The sequence below is a fragment of the Candoia aspera genome, chromosome 6, assembly GCF_035149785.1.
Source record: "Candoia aspera isolate rCanAsp1 chromosome 6, rCanAsp1.hap2, whole genome shotgun sequence".
Classification (NCBI taxonomy): domain Eukaryota; kingdom Metazoa; phylum Chordata; class Lepidosauria; order Squamata; family Boidae; genus Candoia; species Candoia aspera.
Genome location: NC_086158.1, coordinates 47,999,342 through 48,023,809, shown reverse-complemented (window position 1 = coordinate 48,023,809; position 24,468 = coordinate 47,999,342). Strand labels below are relative to the sequence as shown.

General features: G+C 36.8%; 1 protein-coding gene across 6 annotated transcripts in view; it reads left to right on the top strand.

Moving 5' to 3' along the window:
• Positions 1–24,468, top strand: part of BTRC (beta-transducin repeat containing E3 ubiquitin protein ligase) — a 180,081-nt gene that overhangs the window by 141,912 nt on the left and 13,701 nt on the right. For all 6 annotated transcript variants that reach the window (XM_063307064.1, XM_063307066.1, XM_063307062.1 and 3 more), the window contains 9 exons: positions 754–985; positions 6,432–6,618; positions 9,282–9,378; positions 10,425–10,562; positions 11,100–11,218; positions 14,557–14,806; positions 15,112–15,230; positions 18,862–18,972; positions 21,474–21,552. In XM_063307064.1, the coding sequence (XP_063163134.1) occupies positions 754–985; positions 6,432–6,618; positions 9,282–9,378; positions 10,425–10,562; positions 11,100–11,218; positions 14,557–14,806; positions 15,112–15,230; positions 18,862–18,972; positions 21,474–21,552 (1,332 nt within the window). The remainder of the gene's footprint in view (positions 1–753; positions 986–6,431; positions 6,619–9,281; positions 9,379–10,424; positions 10,563–11,099; positions 11,219–14,556; positions 14,807–15,111; positions 15,231–18,861; positions 18,973–21,473; positions 21,553–24,468) is intronic.

Below are 24,468 nucleotides of genomic sequence, written 5' to 3'. Positions count from 1 at the left end.
TTATTGTTACACTGTTAATAAATGGGTCCTCTGAATTTCTAGTTACTCTTATATCTTAGAAGTCCCCAAGGCATGTATATACCCAAGTTTGGACTACATACATGTATTTCAGTACATTCTTTTACTTCAAGAAAAGACAAAAACAACTATCCCAAAATGACCTTTACTTGCTTGTGTGGGTACAAAATGGTTTGCATTTCACTTTATTGGAAACGCATGAAGTATACATATCCTGAAATCTGGTTGATGGGGGGGGGCAGGCATAAATGTTTGAACAGCTGATTCTCCTTGAATTTGGGACAGAATTTGTTTTTTTTTTCTTTCCAGAAATTCTTTCAGCATCTAGTTTATAATTCTATAAAGTCATAAACACATATTTAGTTGTTTTTTTAAACGTTAGTATACATGCAGGTTCTACATTAATGATGTTTGAATTACCTATATATAATGCTAGACCATTCAATTTTATATTTTATGTATTTTCTATGAATTTACCAACAGTCCACTGTGGCCTTTGAAGCATCTGTTGCACAATTGAATCATTAAAAAGGCAAGAATACATTTGTACGTTGAAATAGCTGATGATCACAGAATAAGAATCTGGTAGCAATTTAAACTGAGTCATGTATGTTAAGGCCTAGATGAATTTGCTTTCCTATCGCCTGAGTAGTCATATGCTAGAATATTGTTTTCTAAAAATTCCAGATTATTGCTTTTTTAAAACGATTTTCCTTGTGTTCGCTTCTTCCATAGACCAAACTTGCCAATGGTACTTCAAGCATGATTGTGCCAAAACAAAGGAAGCTATCTGCAAGCTATGAAAAAGAAAAGGAGCTCTGTATCAAGTATTTTGAGCAGTGGTCAGAGTCTGACCAGGTAGAGTTTGTGGAACATCTCATCTCCCAGATGTGTCATTACCAACATGGGCACATAAATTCATACCTGAAGCCGATGTTGCAGAGGGACTTCATCACAGCCTTACCAGGTATTCTACTTGGATCATACAAAGAGATGTGCTAATTTTTCTTTGCAACTTCTAGCATTTCTGCCAGAAGTTTAACTTACATTGGCTTATTTTAAGTTACATTCTAAAAAGCAATTGCAGCCTTTCATACTTAAGAGAGATATATAGATGTTTTGGTTGGTATCTCAGCAATGTCAGCACTTAGCCAACCTTAGTTAACCTCAAAGCCTAAGCAGGGCTGATCCTGGTTAGTGCTCAGGTGGGGTCACCAGGGATTCCAAGGCCATTGTCTACATTGGAAGTTAAAAAAAAAATCCTGCAATAAAGCAGTAGCAAATAATCTCTGTAAGACTGCCAAACAAAAAACCTATATGAGTGTAGCTCCCAAGAGTCAAGCACAATTTGAGGACATTTTTAACCTTTATTTTGCTTGGCCATCTAAAACTGGGGTTCTAGTTAGTAGTAGCTAAACTTGGTATTGAATTAAGATTAATCCAGTTTTAATATTAGTATTGGAAATAATGAATTGTAAAACAGGGTGGGAAAGCGAAGTATTACCTATGAAAATAATGTAATTCTGTATAGAGTAACAGTACTGCAAAATTATTCTCTTGATTTTCATTTGTATATGGATTTAAAACTTAATCTTTTTTATTTATATTCACTGAGGATTTTACATAAAGTAAAAAGCAAATCTAAAGAGGATAGAAAAGAAAGAAAAAAGAAGAAAGAAAGTAATTGAAGTTGTGAAATATGACTTCTGACCTTCTCTTCAACAAATATTGACAAACCCATTGTCTCCCTTCCCTCTTAACTCTTCCAGAAATCCCTTCAACCCCTTATTTAACTTTCATCTGTTTCAATCATTAAATCCATAAACCATCATTTCACTTTTTTCTTCTTTTAGAAAAAAGTCCATAAAAGGTTTCTGGATTTAAAAATTAATTGATCTTAAATTGAAAACTTCAGAATATGAAGGAATAGATGGGTGTTAATATCAGATAACTTCTTTGCAAGATATGTTGTATTGCTTTACTGTAAATTCTAACCTTAATTTAATTTTTCCCTCAGCTGTTTTGGTGCCCAGTTTCACAAAAGCCAATGAATTCCTATTTTGGTCCTTTACTATTTTTTCAAAAGCTTGTGGTGAAAGCACAAGCTTGGTGGGCTATAGAAAAGTGTACATGGACAACACATTGTTGCTTTCTTAACTCCTCATATTACTCAAACAACATTCCTCTTTAGCAGGACATTCTATATATAAATTCCAGAAAAGCATTGTTGTTTTGGATCTTCTTACTTGTCATAACATTTATGCTCCACTGGAGTTTTTCTTTGATGAGCCTGCGACAGTTGTTCTATTATCTTTCAGATAACATATAGGCACATTCCTTTATGTACATACATAAATACATACAGACATAATAAACTTGATCTTAATCTTCGTTAACTGAAGCAGAAATAATCCTTACCATCTACAGATTGACACTTTCCATCCACAACTGTAATGAAAAAGGATGATACTGTTTAGCAGATAGCAGTTGTCATGCTATGAATCTTGTTGCTTTCTTCATACTGCAGTGTAACTGTTTTAGTTTTCCTTTTACTTGCCTGATGTCCTTTAGCTTTAACATAAAGCGTGATTAAATTCTAAAATATTAACACTGCAATTTATGTTGGAAACATGCTGTTCAAGGGCTCTTTCTGGTAAAAAGATATAGCCTATACTTAATTTAAGTATTTCTTTCCTTTTAAGTGTTTCTTTCTTTTGAGAAAGATAATCTGTTGTTTACCAAGAAGTGCTATGTTGTTTGATGAATTGCCTTTGGATTATCTTTCCAATTAAGAATTGTTTTCCTTACATCTTGGAGTGTGAAGGTTGAAGGAATTATCGTTTAAATGTTACTTTCCCTCTTCCCCAATCTGCACTTAATGAATTTGCTGGAGACCATGGCAGAAAGGAATAAAAATTACTCTGATGCTTGAGAAGATCATTACTGAGATTTTTTTGCTTGTCTGTCCTGAACAGGAAAGACTTGGTATGTGGTATCCTGCTTAATCGTGATAAGACTCATCTGACAGAAGCCTTTTTATGTATCTGTCTGGTTGTTGTTGTTTATTCGTTTAGTCGCTTCCGACTCTTCGTGACTTCATGGACCAGCCCACGCCAGAGCTTCCTGTCGGTCGTCAACACCCCCAGCTCCCCCAGGGACGAGTCCGTCACCTCTAGAATATCATCCATCCATCTTGCCCTTGGTCGGCCCCTCTTCCTTTTGCCTTCCACTCTCCCTAGCATGAGCATCTTCTCCAGGGTGTCCTGTCTTCTCATTATGTGGCCAAAGTATTTCAGTTTTGCCTTTAATATCATTCCCTCAAGTGAGCAGTCTGGCTTTATTTCCTGGAGGATGGACTGGTTGGATCTTCTTGCAGTCCAAGGCACTCTCAGAATTTTCCTCCAACACCACAGTTCAAAAGCATCGATCTTCCTTCGCTCAGCCTTCCTTATGGTCCAGCTCTCGCAGCCATATGTTACTACAGGGAACACCATTGCTTTAACTATGCGGGCCTTTGTTGTCAGTGTGATGTCTCTGCTCTTAACTATTTTATCGAGATTTGTCATTGCTCTTCTCCCAAGGATTAAGCGTCTTCTGATTTCCTGACTGTCTGGTTAAGTATAGGCATATGATCTTGGGCAAACCAAAATATTCTTGTTGCTTACATGCTCAATCATTGCTTCTAATAAATGAGTCTCAGTCTCTAGGTCACTTGTAAAAGAGCAGAAATGAAGCATTTGATCTCATTTGGAATGTTCAGTAGATGCTCTGAGAAACTGAATTGCCCCAAGTCTTATAGATTATTTCCTCTAAGGTATTAACAATAGCATATGCCCAGTTTGAAATATCCTACCCTATTCTCTTTAATTCTATAAGGTATTCATATACACAACCTGTACTTAGGCCTTGTCTTTGTCAATTCCCTTTCCATAGATTGATATAATTTATGTATCATGGCTTCACAAGATGTCCTTTTTATTTTACTGAATGACTCTCGCAATGTGGGAGCACAACTGGCAATGGTTGCTGGGACTGCTGGGAGCTGTGGTTCAATAACATTTGGAATGCCACAGATCTTGTGCCCATAATATCCCCAAGTATTCAGTATTTTTCAGTGTGTGTGAAAAAGACAATGGCTTGTGATAGAACTGTGATAGAACATGGTCATTCATTCCTTACTCATTTCCCAGGTGGATTACTGCAATGCACTGTACTTAGGCCCACCCCTGAATAACACTTAGAGTTTCAACTGGTCCAGAATGCAGCAGCACACACAATTTTGAGCACATTGCTGTTGTATGAGCTGCACTGGCTCCCAGTTTGTTTCTGGGTGCAGTTCAAGGTGCTGGTTATCACCTTTAAAACCTGCTCAGCACAGCACCAGGTTACTTGCAGGACCACCTCTCTGAGGGATTCTGTCCTCCCCACCAAATCCAACAAGGCAAATGTGCTTCACCAAACAATGGATCTGGTGGGATCTAAAGACATGTCTGCCATGGTGCATGCCTATGGAACAGCCTCCCCCTTGAAATCCAGAGGGCCCTGATCCTCCTGGACTTCTGGAAGATTGAAAACCTAGCTGTTCTCACAGGGGTTGGGCCAGGATGTTAACTGAGCCCATTATAGCTGTAGTTTGTGTTGTGCATCTATTATATGATGCCTTGCTTATGGTGCTACGATTATTTTGTGTTTCTATCTTCTGTGGATAGAGGTTTTATTACTTTTTTGTGGATTGTTGTTTGCCACCCAGGGTTATGTATGTAGGTGAATAACCATATACATCTCCTAAATAAATAAATAAATAATATTTGCATATAAAGAAGTTGTACATTCTAGCTGTAGTATCTCCAGAATGAACTGAATAAATCCCTTAAAGGAAACCTTAGTCACTAGATAGCTCAGTGCTAGTAACTCTGATCTTGAAGTACCAGTGATCTGACTTTATAAGGCAGAAACTAAAATTCTATATTCCTGCAGTCACTTTTTTTACACATGTATATGTGAGAATCTATTGTGTAGGTCTTATAATTGCTTTGCCTATTTTCTTTTCTTTTGTTACCTCTGTTACTTCCATATGATGACTTTTTCCAAGAACTCCAGAAAGTTACTTTCCTCTGCTAGTTGAAGCAACATAGATGTCTTATCTTTTGCACTTCAACCTGCTTCCTTCCACTGTAGTTGAATATGAAGCAGAATATGAAGCAGAATAACTATAAAAATGCTTTCCTGATGCCTCTAGTCTATATGATGCCAGAGGGAGAAAGAAAGAGAAACTCCATAATAATGTTTTGAAGACTGTGGTCCTCTATTAAAAAAATGTTTAAAAAGAATGCTGAGGATTTAATAAATGTGTCTTGTAATCTAAATTAACTTTCCTTTTGCTCATTCTAAAACAGTTTTTAACAGTTTGTCATTAACAGTTTATTAATGACCAAATACATCCAAGTTTAGCTGACTGAGATTCTACCCCCATCCCCATTCCCCCTGAACACCCACATGGCTGTTCTTGTAGTGCCAAAGAGTTAAGAGAGGTTTTTTAAGTGAGTAATTGTAAACTGTCTTTATTCTTCTGAGGCCTCTATATGTTAAGGTATGTTCATATAAAGAATATATATCCACATATATATTGGAATGCGCTTTGGGAAAAATGGGCGGTGACAGAAATTTTATATATATATATATATATATATAAATAAAAGACAGTAAGTTAATAGAAAACCATATCTAATTAAAGAGTTTGTAAATGAATGCCATTTAGCATTTACTTGAAGTTACCATTTACATTATTAGATTATGGTTGTAGTCCACAATATGTGATACGTTCTCAAATTGTTCTAATTTCTGCAAAATATTTGCAATTGGCAGTGTTCTAGTATCTGTGTTGTTTTCTTTTTTAATCCAACAAAATAAATGACAGACAGACAGACATAAACTTTTTACAGACAGTCTCACCATTCTTCTTACCAGGTACTGCTTCTTTTAGTGTTCATATTAGAAACATATTCTTCATTGCATCAAAAGTCTTTGATTTTAGCAAAAAGCAGCATTTGAGCTGTTGGAATACAAGAACAGCTGCAGTAGCAAAATGAGAAATGGTCCTAATATAGCAAGATTTTGCAGAATGCATCAAGTGAGAAAAGTCTTCCATAGAACATCCCTCTAGTGCTAAAACCAATAGAAATAGATTGGAATGACTTCCTGAATTCTTTATCATCTTAAATGCTTTGCTGTTTCTTACCCAAAGGAAGCTACTCGTTCCTGAGCTTAACAGGAGACTATTTTCTACCCAGACATTCCAGTTCTTAATACAAGAAATGGAATGAGCAATGATGAGAATGAAAATGTGTTTGTAACTGTTGTAGTCTCCTAGTGAGCTCCCCAGTGATCACTAACTGCCTTTACTTTTCTTCCAGCTCGAGGCCTGGATCACATTGCTGAGAATATCCTGTCATATTTGGATGCCAAATCTTTGTGTTCTGTTGAACTGGTGTGCAAGGAGTGGTACCGGGTGACGTCTGATGGTATGCTGTGGAAGAAACTGATTGAAAGGATGGTCCGTACAGACTCATTGTGGAGGGGTTTGGCAGAGCGGAGAGGATGGTGAGAGCAGCATACATACATCTGCTCAGTAGGGGAAGTAGATGCCAGTGGTAGTTTGAGCATTCATTTTACAAGACAATTGGAGAATGCCCTTTAACTTTTGCCTTATATTTCTTATTTTCTCTGTGGCTATTTTCTGAGAATATATGTTCTCTCTTGATTCTAGAGGTCATTCCAGAAACCTCTGGCAGCAGGCACATCACCTTGATCAGGAAGCAGGGTCCAATAATTTAGCTGCTCACTTAAGGCAGCAGGTTTTCTTAAAAGACTACTAACATGAATATGTGTCAGGCCCTTCTTTCTTTCTTATCTTACTCCCCCACCCCCCACTAAAAATACCCTTATTATAGTCACCAAGTAAAGGCAGTTAGGATTAATGTAGGATTCTGGTAAAACAAAACCCCTTTTTCACAAGCAACAGGGATTACCACACTGTGTCTCATAAGAGGTTCATCAACAATACTGGCCTTATATTGCTATGGTGGGACCTCAACTGTCCCCAACTGTGCTGATTGCTTCTGATATAGGCAGTAATTTTAGTGCTTTTCTTTTTAGATGGCTCTGTCATCTCTGTGTGCATTATTCTCTAGTTATTGGTCCTAAGTTTCCTGGTGGTCATTCTCTCAGCTGCTGCTGCTTCATTAAATTAGTTGCTCTCCAAACCAGAGCTCAAATATTTGGTGGGAAAAGCTTTTCTCTTAACACAGAAATTTAATTGGCCCTTTATGTCCACTTAAAATCTAGAAGTTGCAGGATTTGGAAGGCATGCCTCTTCTGGACAGGGTTTCATTCCCCTTTAAGGATCAAGTTTGCATTCTGGATGTCTTCCTGGATCCAGCACTGAGAGCAGATGGCCACATTGGTAGCATGGAGAGCCTTTTATCAGACTTGTCTGAGATGTACCATTCTGTCAAAACTCCCAAGAGCTCATCTTTTTTTTTTTACTGCACCTTTTTCTTCTCAACTAGCACTTTTATCCAGAAATATTTCATCTGCTAGCCTAGAGGCAGAAAGGCAAAGAATGCACCATAGGATTTAACTGAGCCTGCTACACTTCACAATTCTCATATTATACCATTTGAAACCAGTGTAACAAATAGATGTAGCACCTTTTAGGGATTTGAGTGGTGGGATGTGTATATATTAAAATCAGTCAGGTATAGTATTCTTCCTTCCCATAACTAAGACCAGTCTGTGACACATGCCTAAAGAGTAGTCAATCCAATAACTATATAATGAGTAAAGAAATCAGAAATATATGTTGTTTATATGTTATGAATAGGATTTAAATTGTTTTTCTCAGCAGACCTTTGCATTTGGAGATAGTGTAATCTTCTCTCATAAAACCTGGAATACTGACCACCAAGCATTAGCATCTGAAATTCAGATAGTTTACATCATCTGTCTCATACCAAGGACCAAGTCTGATGTTCTACTATTAACATTTTATTAGATGTTTCTCTCCTGGGATAACTCCCTTAATACATAGTTTTCTATTCATTGGGCCTCCATAGTTTTCTGTGAAAGATTTGGATATAAATATTTCATAAACAAGACATAGTGATAGCTAAGGCATTTTAGCTTCTATTTATTTAAACAATAATAATAATGCCACAAATTTGCAAATGCAAAGTCTGTTAAAAGCTTTGATACCATTAATATGTTGAAGTTCAATAGATTAGGAAAACAAATAATGCTTGTGAAATGTTCTTAGATTTTCTAAAATGCAGCTGTGCACCTAGTATTTTTAGCAAGTATACCCAGATTGCTTTTTTTTTTCATGGGACTTTTAACAGCAGACAAAACAATCACCAGCATCTGCATCTTCAGAACTTAGTATAGGCAAATGTGGTTTAGTGTAAGAAATAAATTCCATCTGTGGAGATCTTGATGGCATCAGATAACACATTGAGCAGTAAAATGTATAAGCAATAACAGGTATCCTTTGGTTCTAACACCTTTAGGATAATATTAAACATTTATTTCCTAAAGTTCTGTTCCCAGCATGGGAGGAAAAAAAATCATTATTTCTCTAGCCTTAGAAAGATGGTTCCTCAGTTTCAGTGGTACAAGTCTTGAGACCGGTCTGAAAGGAAAGGGCTGAGATGTTATATGTGGCCTACACACCACATGTTGCATATCACTGAATTTAACCTTTGGAAGCTGCCATCCATAGTGCATATTGTTTCATCAGTTTTCTTGAAAACAGAATCAGAAACTCTGTGGAAATAAAGTTTTGAAACTTTCTCCTAAAGCATTTATGACATAAAAGACTAATTTTAACACTGAAACGAATTATTTCTTCTATTGTTCAATGACAGCTAGCAAAGATGCATTCCTTATCAAAACAGATGAAGTGACACCTGTAGGCATTTTTCCAACAGTTTCTTTATTATTTTTTCCATTCATAATCTGTTGGGAAAAATGTGCAATGTTGTTTAGATGCACTTTGACAGTACTAAATTACACATGTGCTGAAATATCTTTCTCTCAGTGAAACTGCCCCATTTCAAAAGACAATATTAAAGGGGAGTATAAAAATATTGTTTTGTGATGAACTTTCTATCAAGCAGTTGAAACGTTTGAAGTCTCTTAAACATCCTTGTACAAAATAACCTAGCCTGGACAACTGAAATTAGTAATATTTCATTTCTTTCTTTAAGGGGACAATATATTTTTAAAAACAAACCACCTGATGGGATAATACCACCCAACTCATTCTACAGAGCACTTTATCCCAAAATTATACAAGATATAGAGGTAAGAGCCAGAGAAAACATATGAAGGAAATAGCTGGGTGGGGTGAGGGATCCTTCAGTTGGACTGTTTGGAATGCTTCATCTATGAGTTTCCTCCATCCAGCCAAATGTGATATGTCTGCAGCTTTTGCACAGAGTTAAAAAGAAGTATATAGTCTATACATTTTCCTAAAAACCATATATCTACTTCAGATAAACCTGCATTAGTTTGCCTACTTGTATATCTTATAGACTAGATCAATTTGTAATTGATTCTATTAACTGCAGGGTGTTCGGATATGTTGGTGCAGAGATACATAATCTGTGGCCCCTCAAAAACTTGGGTGCAACTCCCAAAGCCAGCTTAAATGTTTCAAATTTGTATTTTTATTACGTCAGTATGGGAAATAATTAAAGATATGGGAAATAATCATAGTAATAGTATTATTAATTAATTTGCCCCAGCTCTGTCCACTTTTTGTAGTGGGGTTCCCAGCATACAACTCAAAGGCCAAGAAGAGCCCTTGTTCCAAACTCCTACTTTAGTATTAAAAAGTTAATTTAGAATTTGAGTGAAAATGAAAAATATAAACCAGACCAACCTTATAATTTTGAATAAAATTACATAAATGCTATATATTTTAATCATTCTTCCATGCTTATTGTAAATAAAATGTAGAAAAAAAAGAAAATTGTTAAACTTCATATTTATTTATTATTGCATTTATATTCTACCTTTTTTACACTACAGGTATTGAGAAAAGAGACGGATCTTAAACGAACACAAAAGTCAATTTTCCATGCATATCCTGCATTACTGTATTCTGGATAGCTGGTGCTTTTGATTTGTGGAAATGACGATGGACTCTCAGAAGGATTTAAAACATTGTGGGAGCTAAAGATTGGGAGAGGAAACAGACTGTCCTTCTTTTTCCTAGCGCATTTGGGAGTATCTGATGATAAATGGGTTCAGCATTAGAGCTGCTTCTGTTGTCCCATGAGTGTAGCAGTGCAAAATTTCCATGATATTTGTTCCACACTTTAAAATTGTTTTTCTCTCTTCCCCAGACAATAGAATCAAACTGGCGGTGTGGAAGGCACAGCTTACAAAGAATCCACTGCAGGAGCGAAACTAGCAAAGGTGTTTATTGTTTACAGTATGATGATCAGAAGATAGTGAGTGGTTTACGAGACAATACTATCAAGGTGAGAGTTCCCCAGTGGGCAGCAACAGAACACAAAAATCTATTCTGCAAGAGAATGCCAGTGTAATAATGGAGTGGAGCTATTCTTCCAAAGAATATGAAATGTAACTTCATTTGGAAGAGGAAATGCATGAGAAAAGCTAGCTGCTTTTCCACACCCCACCTCAGCCGAGTTTGACTTAAAAATGTATTGATTTTCTTTTATCGGTTTCAAATAAGGAGGATACATCTATAATATCAGCTTCATTTTCTTGTGCTATATTCATGGCTAACCATATTATTGGTCCTTCAGTAATTAAAGTCTTTCTGTTCCCTAATGAGAAGAGTAAATACGATGTTCATATTAAAAACAGAGATATTAAGGATAGTTTATATTGCTCCAAAGTGCCTGTGGAATACAAAGTGCGTTGTGTGCTACTTAAAGAAGTTCTGTTTGCCTTAGTAAAGAAAATGCTGTGTTGGAGGAAACAGAAGAGACGATATGGCAGTACAGTCTGTTACTTTGTGATAAAATCTTAGTCTTCCCTTGTCTTCCTAGATCTGGGACAAAAATACTTTAGAATGCAAGAGGATTCTGACTGGACACACTGGGTCAGTCCTTTGTCTCCAGTATGATGAGCGAGTAATCATCACTGGATCATCAGATTCCACTGTCAGGTAGCCAACTATTCATTGAAACCGTATTTATTCTAACAAATATAGACCACCATGGCAGCCTACACCATTGTGATTAGTTAGAGTGAACATTTTTAAAACAACTTATTAATATAGCCAACCGCCAACAAACAAAACAGACAAAAGAAGTTAAAGGAATTATTAGTATTAGTACTTGCATTTCTATCCCACCTTTACTTAAGGCAGCTTACCTAGTATTTGCCTCCAAATTTATCCCCACGACAGCAGCCTCTTGAGGTTCATTAAGCTGAGAGAGTGAGTGGTCCAAAGTCATCCAGTGAACTCCATGGTCAAGTAGGGCCTTGAATTTGAGTTTCCCTAGTCCAACCCCAACATTTAACTACTTATTATATTGGTTCCACCAGCTAGGTGTCACTGAAAACTTTGATGTGCCAGAAAGATTGTAATTGATACTTCAAAAATTATCAGAGTAGGTGCATCACGAATAAAGCTTGGTTGGAGACATGCTCTGTCCTCTGGGCACTAATACAGAGAAAATGTTGTCCCCAGTAATTCCTGGTCTCCAAAAATAGAAGCACATCCAGTAGGCAGGAAAAAGAGCAGGAAGTCTGTAAGATACTCAAATCTCAAGCCACTTGGAGCTTTAAGACAAATATTATTAGTCACGTTCAGAAAACTGGTTGCTAGTGCAACTCTTGAGGAATATGATCTTACCTGTGAGTTCTACTTAATAACTCAAAGAGTTAGGTTAATGTTTCCAGACATTATACATAGGCATCCTTCATTGTGATATTAGGTAGTCCTTGACTTATGACCATTTGTTCAGCAACCATTTAAAGTTATAATGGCACTGAATGAATGGTGGTTTCAACTGGTCCTCAGAGTTCCAACCATCCCAGCACCCCCACGATCACGTGATCTTGATCTGGGTACTTGGCAGCCAGCTCACACTTCCGACTGGTTGCAGCACCCCATGATCACACGATCGCCATTTGCAACCTTCCCTGCCAGCTTCCCCAGAAAGTCAGTGGGGAAGCTGGCAGGGAAGGTAGCAAGTGACTCGGGTAAGTCTCCCCCAGCTCCTCTGTGCTCGCACTGTGCTGGCCACTCGTGCACCCTCCCCACACTTCCTTGTACCCTTGCACACCCTCTCACACCCCTGTGCACCCTCCCTGAGCCTTGCTTGCCTCCCTCACACCCTTGCGTACCCTCCCAGATTTCCCTCACACCTTCTTGCATCCTCCCCAAGCCTTGCCATGCCTCCCTCCTGCACCCCCTCATGCCCTCTCCACCCAGCAGCAGCCACTTACTTGCCTGCCCTTCTGCTTGCAAGCCACCTGGGACCTGCAACTTCCTGCCAGCTTCCACACTAACTTGGTTGTTGGAAGCTGGCAGGAAGTTGCCTCACCTAACAGCCCTGGGATTCAGTTAACAACAGCAACTGGGACTTCAGGGATTGTCATTGCTAAGCTTTGTGATCACATCGCTTAGTGACAGAAATTCTGGTCCCAATCGCCATCGTAAGTCAAGGACTACCTCTACTTGGGTTTAATCAAAGCATGGAATTGGCATGCATGAATGGATCTAAGATGTTACATGTATTTGTAAAAATAGAATCATGTGTGTTTCATCTTACAAAATGTTAGCCCCATGTTGTAGATGATGAGAGGCATGAGAGGGAAGAATATGGTGAGAGAAGAGGTCTTTGCAACCTTCTAGTGAGTCCATGTCTAAAGTGAAGTTTAAATTGTGAGACTACTCGGCTTATGATTGTGAATAGTGTACAGTTCCTATGCTCAAATGGTGGTTGAATTTTGCTCCTTAAGTCAAACTTCACTCTGAAACAGAAAAGACAGGAGATATTAATAAAGGTAGAAAACAGTTATCACATGCTTTTATTAAAATAAACTAGAAAATGAGAAGCTTAAATCCTAGATTTCAGACTTAGCAATGCATATGCACTATAGGTAAAGGTAAAGGTTTCCCTTGACATGAAGTCCAGTCGTGTCCGACTCTAGGAGGTGGTGCTCATCTCCGTTTCAAAGCCGAGGAGCCGGTGTTTGTCCGTAGAAACTTCCGTGGTCATGTGGCCAGCATGACAACACGGAACGCCGTTACCTGCCCGCTGAAGCGGTACCTATTAATCTACTCACATTTGCATGTTTTCGAACTGCTAGGTTCGCAGGAGCTGGGTCTAGCAATGGGAGCTCACCCCGTCACGCGGATTCGAACCGCTGACCTTCTGATCGGCAAGCTCAGCAGCTCAGCGGTTTAACCCGCAGCGCCACCACGTCCTTCATATGCACTATATATGTATATAAATATAACTATCCTTGAAAAAATATCAGTATGTTCACTTGAGTCTATATATTTTGCTTACATACAATAATTACTGTTTTATTTAACAGGCTGTAAAAACGTGCTACATTTTTAGGTATCTATATTTTTAAGTACTAACAAAAGTATTAATTCAAATTTTAGGTGGAATTTTCTAGACAACTTAAAGTGACTAGAATCCTTCTGTGGCCAATAATTTAGAAAACAGATGGAAGAGCCTAATATTTGACTCACTGGCATTCTGCATCTATTGTCTGCCCTTCTTCCCGCATAAATTTCTTTAGATTGATAATCTAGCCACCTTGCGAGTGTGTGTGTGAGAGAGAGAGAGAGAGAAAGCAAAAAGACCCAAAATACAATAGGATAAAGTGTTTGGATTGAGTGGACACTAAGTACAGAAGATCCTTTTCATCTATTAATGTTGCCAATATTCTTTTCTGCAGTATTTTTAAAATTAAGGTAGAAGCTGTGGAAGAAACTTCTAGAGAAGCATTCAGACGCTGCATATTCCCACAAGCACAGAAGACTGGAGTTCTTGGAACACTATATATCAGACCATTTAGTTAAGAAATGTTTTTATTTGCCCTGCTCAATCATAACAATATTGTAGGGTTATTTTTAATTTGATGGTCTCTGTAGTTATCCTAAATGATTAATAGAAAAAATTTAATTCAAACATGAGCTCAGTCAAAGATTCATGATATAGTGTTGATCAGACTATGTACTTCGTTAGCTATGAATATATATATATATATATGGATATGGATATGGATATGGATATAAGAATATCCTATTTTACAAACTTACTCAGAGGGAGATGTCCTTTTATTGTAATAACTTTTTTTTAAATCTCACATGTGCTACCTAAAACAATTCCTCTCAAAATAAGCTTATAGGCTGACATTTAACACATTTTTTTCCAAGAGATTTGTGATACTTCATGTACTGATGGGAAGCTTATAATTACTATAGGAAGCTCATTATCTTCTCTTTTCCATCTTCTTTTTTGTCATGAATTCCAGAGTGTGGGATGTAAATACGGGTGAGATGCTCAACACGCTAATCCATCATTGTGAAGCGGTACTGCACCTGCGCTTTAATAATGGCATGATGGTGACATGTTCTAAAGATCGTTCCATTGCTGTTTGGGACATGGCCTCCCCAACAGACATTACTCTGCGAAGGGTTCTGGTTGGACACAGAGCAGCCGTCAACGTGGTAGACTTTGATGACAAATACATTGTGTCAGCATCAGGGGATAGAACTATAAAGGTGCAAACCTTGAAATCAGTATGATTTTGATATGTATTTATTTATTGTATTTCTTTCATTTATATTCTACCTTGAATTAAGGAATACAGTGAATAGGTAAGACTTGAAAGAATGTGTGACTGTCCTAAAGTCACTCCATAAACTAAGTCACGATTTGATGCAAAGTCTCCTTAATCCTAATCCAACACTCTAACCGTTTCATCACTCTGGTTCTATTAACAATCTAAGGCTTTCTCACACAAATACCTGTTGTAGATATAATATTTCCTAAATAATCATTTTTCTTCTTTGTGTATCTCTTACAGGTATGGAACACAAGTACCTGTGAGTTCGTGCGTACCTTAAATGGCCACAAGCGAGGCATTGCATGTCTACAGTATAGAGATAGACTAGTTGTCAGTGGTTCATCTGATAATACAATTAGGTATGAAGTATAAGATTAGCATTGACTAGCGCTGCCTCTCTTTGAGTCAAGGCAGGCAGACATGCAGATAGCAGTGGTATATCTTAATACAACTTTTCCCAACAAAAGTACTTCGACATAAAGCCTCTGTGCACACACTGGATTCCTTATTCATCATTTCTTATTTTAGAAGAGTAGGGAAGCAGTAGATTACTGCTACACCTATTTGTTTGTAATAAGCTGTTTGGAATATGTGTTATCTTTCTGTTTCTCTGTCTGGCATACTTGCTACACTCATTAATAAGAGATCGTATTTAATGATTTAGTGCTATGTATAAATCAGATTTTATGTCATTCATTTATTTTAATTCAATTTTATTATTTATTTATTTATCAATCATTTGGCTTAGATGATGTGCAAACCCATCCCAAAAGGGAAAAATCCCACTGTTTACAAGCCATAGTGGATGGATCACACAAATCCAAATTAAGCATGTAAAATATATGACCATAACTTAACATCAGAATTAAAAGAAGGAAAAGTTTAAAAAATTATTCTGTGATTGCCTCGTAATGCAAAAGTGCAAAATAAACAGTGAACAAACTTAACCAAATAATTTATGCTACAGAGTTTTGAATTATATTTGTGTTTCTGAAAACAGTTTTGTAGGTTCAACTGCTATTTAGATGTTTTTGTTTTCCATGGCATTTAAAAGCCAACATAAAGATGGACTTGTTTCTCCAAGTGTCATGTGTGAAAGAGTTTGTGTGGGCTGTTAATGAAGATTGCTTTCCTTCACAGTTGGTATAACTACTAAAATTTTGGATTTGCACTAAGAGGTTTTTAATACAGTTCTTAAACCCAACTGATACCTATCAACTGATTTTTTCTCATAGCACTTGGCCTTGGGCCCTTTTTGAAACAGGTGGCCTCGAATCAGGAAGTCCGCTTGCTCTGCCTTCACCAGAAATAAACCAAGCATTAGTCCATTTCATACTTCAAAGAGTGCATTTTTGAGACGTTGTTCCAGTGATGACAGTTAGATGGGATGTGATAGGAAGGCAAATGATAGGCAAAATCTACTGCTTGGGAAGTGATTGTGAATAAGAAAGTGAATAAGCAGGAAGCAGTGTCTTCCTATATAATCCACTTTACTAATTTAAAAGCTGTCTTAATTTTTTAAAGTGAACTGTCTCTCTACAGGCACAAGTTTTTGCCCAGCCCAGCTCAGCCCAGCCCAATCTTTCTTTTGATGTAAATATTTATAGACTTACTGGAAAACATTCTTCCCTTTAGGTGCTCTTCTTTCCACCAATGACAGTGTCCCAATCCTTGTTACATTTCTTAGACAGAAGTGCCTTCCTGTGTTGGCATAAAGTTTCTACACCAGTCATGAATAATGTGATTTCAAGCTTGCTTTGAGTTGATGCTTAAGGTCAATTTAAAAAGTTACTACTAGCAGTCTAAAGATGTAAACTTCATTGAGTTTATAAACATTGTTAAGGTAGCTCTTTTTATTAGGTCAACAGGGCTTATTCCAATTAGTGTATCAATTCTTTTCCTACTGTGTTTAATTCTCTGGAATTAAGGTCAGAGACCTGGATTGAAATAGATTTGTTTGTTGCTATGATCTTGGAAGTGTACTAGTAGATTTAGCTTATCATCTTTATTTAGGAAAAAAAAGTCAAAAAGGATAAACCTAAAAATATAATATTTGGAACACACAAACACCAGTAGTAACCCAACAAGAAACAGTTAAATGTTGTGGAGCTTTGAGAAGCAACCAGGGGTACCACATACAGTAAAATAAACTAATATAAATTTCAGTATGGTAATAAATTTAAAGAGGAATACAATTATTTTTCTGCTTACATGGAATAAAAACCTTATGCTGGAATTTTGCTGCCGTTGGCAGTTGTATCTCAGCAGAATTCAGGTTGAGTGCATAGTTGACCTATATGCTTCTTAGAATTAATATTCAAACATATTTTGTAGAGTGTTTCTTCCATCCCTCTCTTGTCTTTTGAATGTGGATTGTAAACTTTTTGAGTATAATTTCAGTATTCTGTATTACTTCCTTACTCTTGATTAATATGTACTGTAGGGTTTTTAACAGAATATACACTGAACTCTCAAAAGCAGAATGAAATTTAATTCTCTAGAATTCAGTGACCGTAGCAAAATGTGAGGAATGAATGGCTAGACACTGTTACTTAATACTGCAGTTCCTGTTCAGAATTAGCTAGAATGAGCAGGGTAATGGGCCAAGCATGAGCTACTAATAAAATCTTAATCACTCTCCTAAAATTTATGTCACTACACTAAATTTGGCTAGTATCACAAACTTATCTTTACAGTGTTTCCTTTGAAATAGTTGAAGTGGATATGATAACTGTTTCCCTATACGCATTTTTGATGAGAATGGCCCTACATTCAGAAAAATTATTTTGATCACTTTTCCATAGCATTAAAACCTATTTTATAGGGGGAGAGAATATTAAAGCAAAAATAAGGCTCTGCCATAGACTCAACTGATAAAACTGTGAACTCCATCTGCTTGAAAAATCTCCTGAATCTCTCTCTACTTATCTAGGTTTCCTCTATTCATCCTTTTTGCTTCTTCACATTCCCACAAATATGTTGAAATAAAAAAACCCTCAGTGCAAACCTTAAAAGCAAACTTGATTGCTGCATTTCAGAGGACTTGCAGAGAGTAGAAATGAAGTAAAAGTGAACTATTTTTCAGAAGGAGACACTTTTAGATCAGTCAGTTATATAGCCATTTGCTCCATGGATCATAAAATGTGTAACAACTGTCTTTTTATCCATAGGTCGTAAAGTGTATAACAACACCTGCTCCCCTAGGGCAACGGTCCTACAGACTTGAATTACAAATCCCTAAATTCGGGATTCTCTTTTAAGTAACTGGTTTGCACTATCTAATTATAGATATTGTTATGCCAGATTCATATAAATAACAAGTCAACTTTTAGTTGTATTATAATGGATCCGCAACTATAAGCATTAGGTACACTATACTCAGGTTAATAAGAACTTTATAGCTGAACAATCATTTTAATATGAGTCTGCCATTGCAATTGAGGTAATATATTCCTTTCTTTCAATTTCACTTATAAATTAGCAGCTGCATTAGCAGGCACTTGTGAAGAAGCTCCAAAAATGATCACATGCAGTGCAATTTGATAGTAACCTGAAAGTTTACCAAGGTTGACAATAGCATGTTTCATCAAAGAACAGACATTTTAGATGTAACTATAGAGGAATGCTTCTCAGTCTCTTTCCACTAGCAACTCAGTTTCCAGCAAAAATATACTATTGTCTAATGTGAAAATTTTATCTCAAGTTCATGTGGGCCACTGTTGACAATTTATCTGGATTCAACTGTCCCTCATTTAGTCCTAATAGCAAGTTAGATAGTGACTTAAGGGTCATCTCAGCTATTCCTGAAATTGTTGGAAATGAAGTCAGATTTTGCATTGAACATTGATATTTTCTGGATACAAAATAAGAATTTAGATAGATTTCAGGTTCTCCCACTTCAGCTTTTATTAAGCAGGTTCAGTTTGCAATTTGTAATTCAATTATAGAGTTTTAAAACACATAATGATTATTTCTCTTGTGTTCCACCAGGTTATGGGACATTGAGTGTGGGGCCTGTTTGCGGGTCTTGGAAGGCCATGAAGAACTGGTGAGATGCATTCGTTTTGATAGCAAGAGGATAGTCAGTGGAGCCTATGATGGGTGAGAACTTAATGATGAGATGTATATCTCATGAATATCTTATCCATTTATCCTAAACTGACTTAAATCCTGAAAACTAGAAATTTAGAAATACCTTATTCTGAAAAATCAGACCACTTCATTAAAAAATAATCTGCCTGCAGTGTGGACTGCAAAAAAGAAAACCATTTGATCCATTCAGGTAGTAGATTAAAAAATCGGAAGAAATCATATTACAGGTGTTGTAGAACTGTTTGCTATAATAACACAAGTTTGCTATTTATCAACTTTTTATAATATTCTCATTGGTATCTTATTGAGACCAACAAAAGAAGGGAGGTTTATAAATAATAGTTAGAATATTAAAAATACCTAATTTCCAATAATTTTATTTTTATTTGCGTTGTATCTCTTGTTTCTTCCTACTTATCTTACCTTTTGTGCCCATTAAACAATTGCTTTCAAAACTGCTTGTAAAATCCTTTACAAAAATCCTGGGTCATCTTTATTGCAGAGTCTCAGCCGAGAATCAGCTTTTCATTGTGATGGGCTGATTAACTTGCCATTCTGCTACAAGCTGTCTTCCAAAATAATAGTTTCTTAACTTCTAGTGCTTTCAACTATGCTTCACATTTTCCTTTTTCTGAGACCAGCTGTTAAACTTAGATCCATTGGTATGGATCAGTCCTAATTCATATGCAGCTTTCATATACCCTTTTGATCAGTATTGAAAGATGAGAAGATTCTTCTTTCTAGAGCATCATATTTACTATTGGAACAGAGAAAGAAAAGGTTCTATCGAGGAGTCTGAGCTACCATATACAGTAAAATATTATATAGGTTATTTGGAAGAAATTAGCCTGGGCAGAAAAGGCTGCGTGCAAATTTATATGTCAAAACTATTATCCAAACAAAATCAGAAAGCTACTACAGATAGCCAACAAAGAGGCTGGAACTTAACTATAAAGTGTCAGGAAAACCTGTACTTTTAAAATCTACAAGATTCTCATCAGTAATAACCAGAAATGCTGACATTCCAGATGTGTTATGCAATAGCATAGTTAACTCTTGAGCTTGCAAAAAACTTGGAGGTGCAATTTTTCCAGCTCTATTTTTGTCCCTTCTTTCTTGAATAGAAGTGGTTATTGCCTATGCTAATTTTGAATTCACAATCTCTATATCCTAGTTACACATTACATATATGGATAGGGAAGTCATGATAATAGCTGCTGCAGATAGTTCTATAATCCTGTCTTAAGGGTTGAGCTATTCTCCATCACCACTACTGTCACCAGGTTGGGCACACTTTTTGAAGAAGGATCTTCTGGAGTCTGGGGCTTGCTTTTCCCATTTAAATCCTGATTATGCAGGTTTCTATGACACAAAAAAGACTCTGAATACAGGAACCCTTCTGTTTCACAAGTTATATAGAAAATGGTACCAGTGGAGGTGAAAGAAGCTGTTTGATGTTCAGAGAAAGCTTAAAGATGCAAATTTGCTATAATTTCTGTTTTCATGTGAATAAGGAATGAATCAGGGTAATCAAAAGTCAATGTTTTCTCAGTGTCCAATATTCATATTTCACTATATTATAGTATCCCGTAATATTTATTTCTTGTACCTGTAAGACCAGCTAGCTTAAACCAGAAATTCCATATTATTATATTTCCCTAGCCAGATGAACTAGCTCATTCCTCCTGTTCTTGCCCTCTTTATTTTTGAGCAAGAAAAAGGACACAGACTGAGTCTTAGTAAGGAAGCTTCTAACTACTTTCTCAGATTCAGAACTTGTCTTTGTTATTGCAATGAACTGAGTCAGTGACTTGATGGGAATGATCAACTGAGGATCATAGCTGAGTATGGGTTTGGTCTGACACACATTTATTTGTTAGATTTATATCCCCTGCCTTTCCTCCAGGAACAAAAGGTAGCAGGCACAGCACTCCCTCCTCTAATTTTCCTCACAAGAAAACCCAGTGAGGTAGGTTGGACTGGCCAGAAGCCACTCAATGAACTTCCAGGGCTGAGAGTGGGCTTGAACAGGGTCCTAGTCTAACATTTCAGCCATTATATTAGATGACTCTCCACAGACATGCCTGACGATGTTTCCTTCCACTAAGTTTTCATGATTGGCTTGGTTGTTGCTAAAGTTGCTTCCAGTTGGGCTTTTTAATGTCAATATGCATGGTTTATTATAAGAATCTCATTGAGCAGCTACACAGCATAATTATTCTTTGGTCATTAGGCTAAGTTTTAGTGCCCTTTAATCTTTTCCTTCTGATAGCATAGTAAGCCGTGTAGGCAGAAAGGAGACTTCGAGTAGAAATGCAAATTTCTGAAGAAATGGGTACTTCATGTGCTTCTCTCTTGTAGATTTGGGGAGATTGTTTTAACTGAGATAGATTGATTGATTTCCCCAAGGAAGATGATTAATCATTAAATTGACTTAAATGGGTTGGGTGGTGGGCAGTTAATTTTACCTTATACTTGTTTTTTAAGAAAAATTTTTTCCTTATCATCAGAAAAATTAAAGTCTGGGATCTGTTGGCTGCACTCGATCCACGTGCCCCTGCTGGAACCCTCTGCCTGCGCACTCTTGTGGTAAGAGCTTTCAACTGACTGTGTTCTAGTATTAATGCATAATGAAATCTCACCTGGTTTGGTGAATAACAGGAAAGAGGAGTTAATAGGCAAAGTAATGCTCCGTAGCTTATTGAACTATAGCTCCTATAGTGTCTTGGCTGGGCTGGCTAAAGCAAGTAGACATTCTAGTTGCTATATCCCCTCAATATAATGTTCCATTTCTCAGTAACTTTACTAAATCCAGATTTATTAGGGCTTGGATCTAAAGACAAGTTCCAGAAGTATTTGGAGTGAAATTTGGCTCCTCCACAAAAAAGACAGCATCTCTTTTGATTGTGTTTTTAATAGATGAGGCATATATAAAATAACAGTGGCCCTAATGTTACAATTTGTCACCGCATAAAGTGGAAAAGATTGAGTACCAAGGTAGAATAGTGGCATCAGGCCGTAGTTTAGGACTTATATATAGTAAAGATATATATATATATATTTGTAGTTCTTACATGTCCAATTCTGGACTGAGGTTAGAGATTAGCAGAGGAAAAGCACTATTGTACAGTCTTAAGGCCTAATTACAAAAGGAGTTACTCACAACCAGGCATGCAAAAAGAATAGTCCTATTCAAAGTTCCAGAAGTGGAAGAGTGAAATTTGGAGTCCAGAATGAAGTGCCTGTAAATGAGGGAATTCCTACAGTCAAGTTGCAAGAGTAGCCAGTCACAGAAGCAATAGTTGCATCCAATAAAGCGCTGCTCCCACCTAGAGAGCTTTATATTGAAGACTGTAGCTATTCTTCCTTACTCAGCTGGTGCTCATCAAACCTGATTTGGCTGCAAAGGCATCCCTTAAACTATTTTATAACATAATAGTTATTTTCTGCTTTTTGATATTCAATTCAGTGCCACTCAACTAGGCTGAGTGGCTGTATAGTTTAGATCAGGTCCTGGGCAGATTGTCACAGGCTAGCGGGGAGTTATTCTAACCTAGGCCTTGTGCTTAGATTTGGCTCATTTACTACAGAGGACATGGTGAGATCAACTGACCCATCTTCTGAAGTTTCTTCCTCTGATGAGACATTGTTGTGCGGAAGTAAACCGCTTTATCAGAAGTCAAATTTCATAGAATAGACCAAATCAATGGCTTCTGCCCAATATCCCTAAATAGATTTTCATCATCTATGAAGGCAAGTGAAAAAAAAGAACCATTTTGTTTTGCCTTCTAATATAGAGGATTAAATGTGGGAAGCAGAGTAGAATTCATTAAGCATTAATGAGGTGCTAGGGGAGTCAGTATCCATTACCCTTGAGTGATTATGTTCACACTTCAGCTGAGACTGAATTGTGAATCCTGCTGCTCATGGTTAAGCCGCTAAGGTAAACAAACCCTAAGATTTCATTGCTTCATTAAAGTTGTCTCCTACTTTTATCCAAGGAAGGATGGGCAGAGACATTTAAGTTTTAGATGTTTACACAATTTGGGAAAATATCCTAGTTGTTGTTCTGTCTTCTGTATCTGAAATTAAACCTGTGTTGTCCAATGAACAAAGTATTTGTTTCTGGTTTCTGGTTTAATTTTTAGGCATTAAGAGAAAAGTTCATATAAAAATGTTCATTGCACAAGAATATAACAAATGCTTTCCTGGATGAGACCAATGAAAGGGGGCAGGATTTTAGCAACAGCAGAAGTTAACACAGTTATACAGTGTGCTTCCAATTCTTTCTCATGTATTCAGCTCTTAATATTTTGAATATTTCAACATTTTTAGCAGAAAATAATTTCCTAGACAAGAAAAGATGGTAACTTGGTTTAAACAGTGCATGTGAAAAAAACATAGTGGCTAGTGGGATCGTGCAGGAACAATAGAATGCGGAAACAGAATAACAATGTACTCTCAATGCACTAAACATTATGGGTAAATGCAAAATGGAAATACGTTTTGTTATATTTTGTGAAATTATTTTGAGTTGGCTGTGGTTCAGAACAAAACTTGAACCAGTTCAAGGGTTCTGTGTTTTATTAAAACATTGATATATTTTTATTGTTTCGGTCATAGGAAACAAGCTTCTTGCTGTCTTAATTTCATCTAGGGTCACCAGAACAGATAGGATATAGCAATCATGCTGGGTGCTACCAGCAAACCAGCTTGCAGAAAGATTGGCAAAGGGAAAAACTATTTCTGAAAACTCCCATTATGAAAGCAATTTGATTTATCTTTTCCATATGCTGCCTTGTTCCTTCCTTGAACTCATGTTCAAATGTATGTACTACTTTTTTTGTTCTTGGTATATAATAATTGAAAGAAATGTAAGGAAAGTTTACTAGGCTAGATCAGTGTTTTTATTTAAAATAAGAAGAAAAGGAATATAGACACCTTAACCTTTCATACACCCTTTTCAACTCAGTTGAAATCCTCCAGGACAAGAGGACATCCTGAAGAAAATGAATTCCAGTCAATCCATTGACACAAATGGGGTTACCTTCAAAACTGTTTTAAAATAAACCTCCTCATAATCTAAATTGTCATCTAAACCTAACCTTGCATGAAGTCAAAAATATGGATTCTACCTCAGTAGTTCAATTGCAGATGTACCTGTTTCAACAGCCTGCTACAGGCTGGCTGCCAAAAGCAAACAAAAAGGAATTACAATTTCTGTTTGGTGGAATGAGAACATTAGTAAAACTGAGAAAGAAGCGTTACTGCCCAGGAGAGAGGCTGTACCCTGGGAAGTACAAAAATATTCTCCCTGCCACACTGCCATCATTTACATTGTAACAGTCATGCATACAACCTTGCTCAGCAAAACAACTTATTTTACAAAGTGCTAAAAACACAAAAGAATTGCAGCAAACAGGTCAAACCACCAAGTGTAAACATGCCTTTGCAGCACAATGCACCACAGACTGCATCAGCACTGCAGAAGAGCAGGCATAGTGT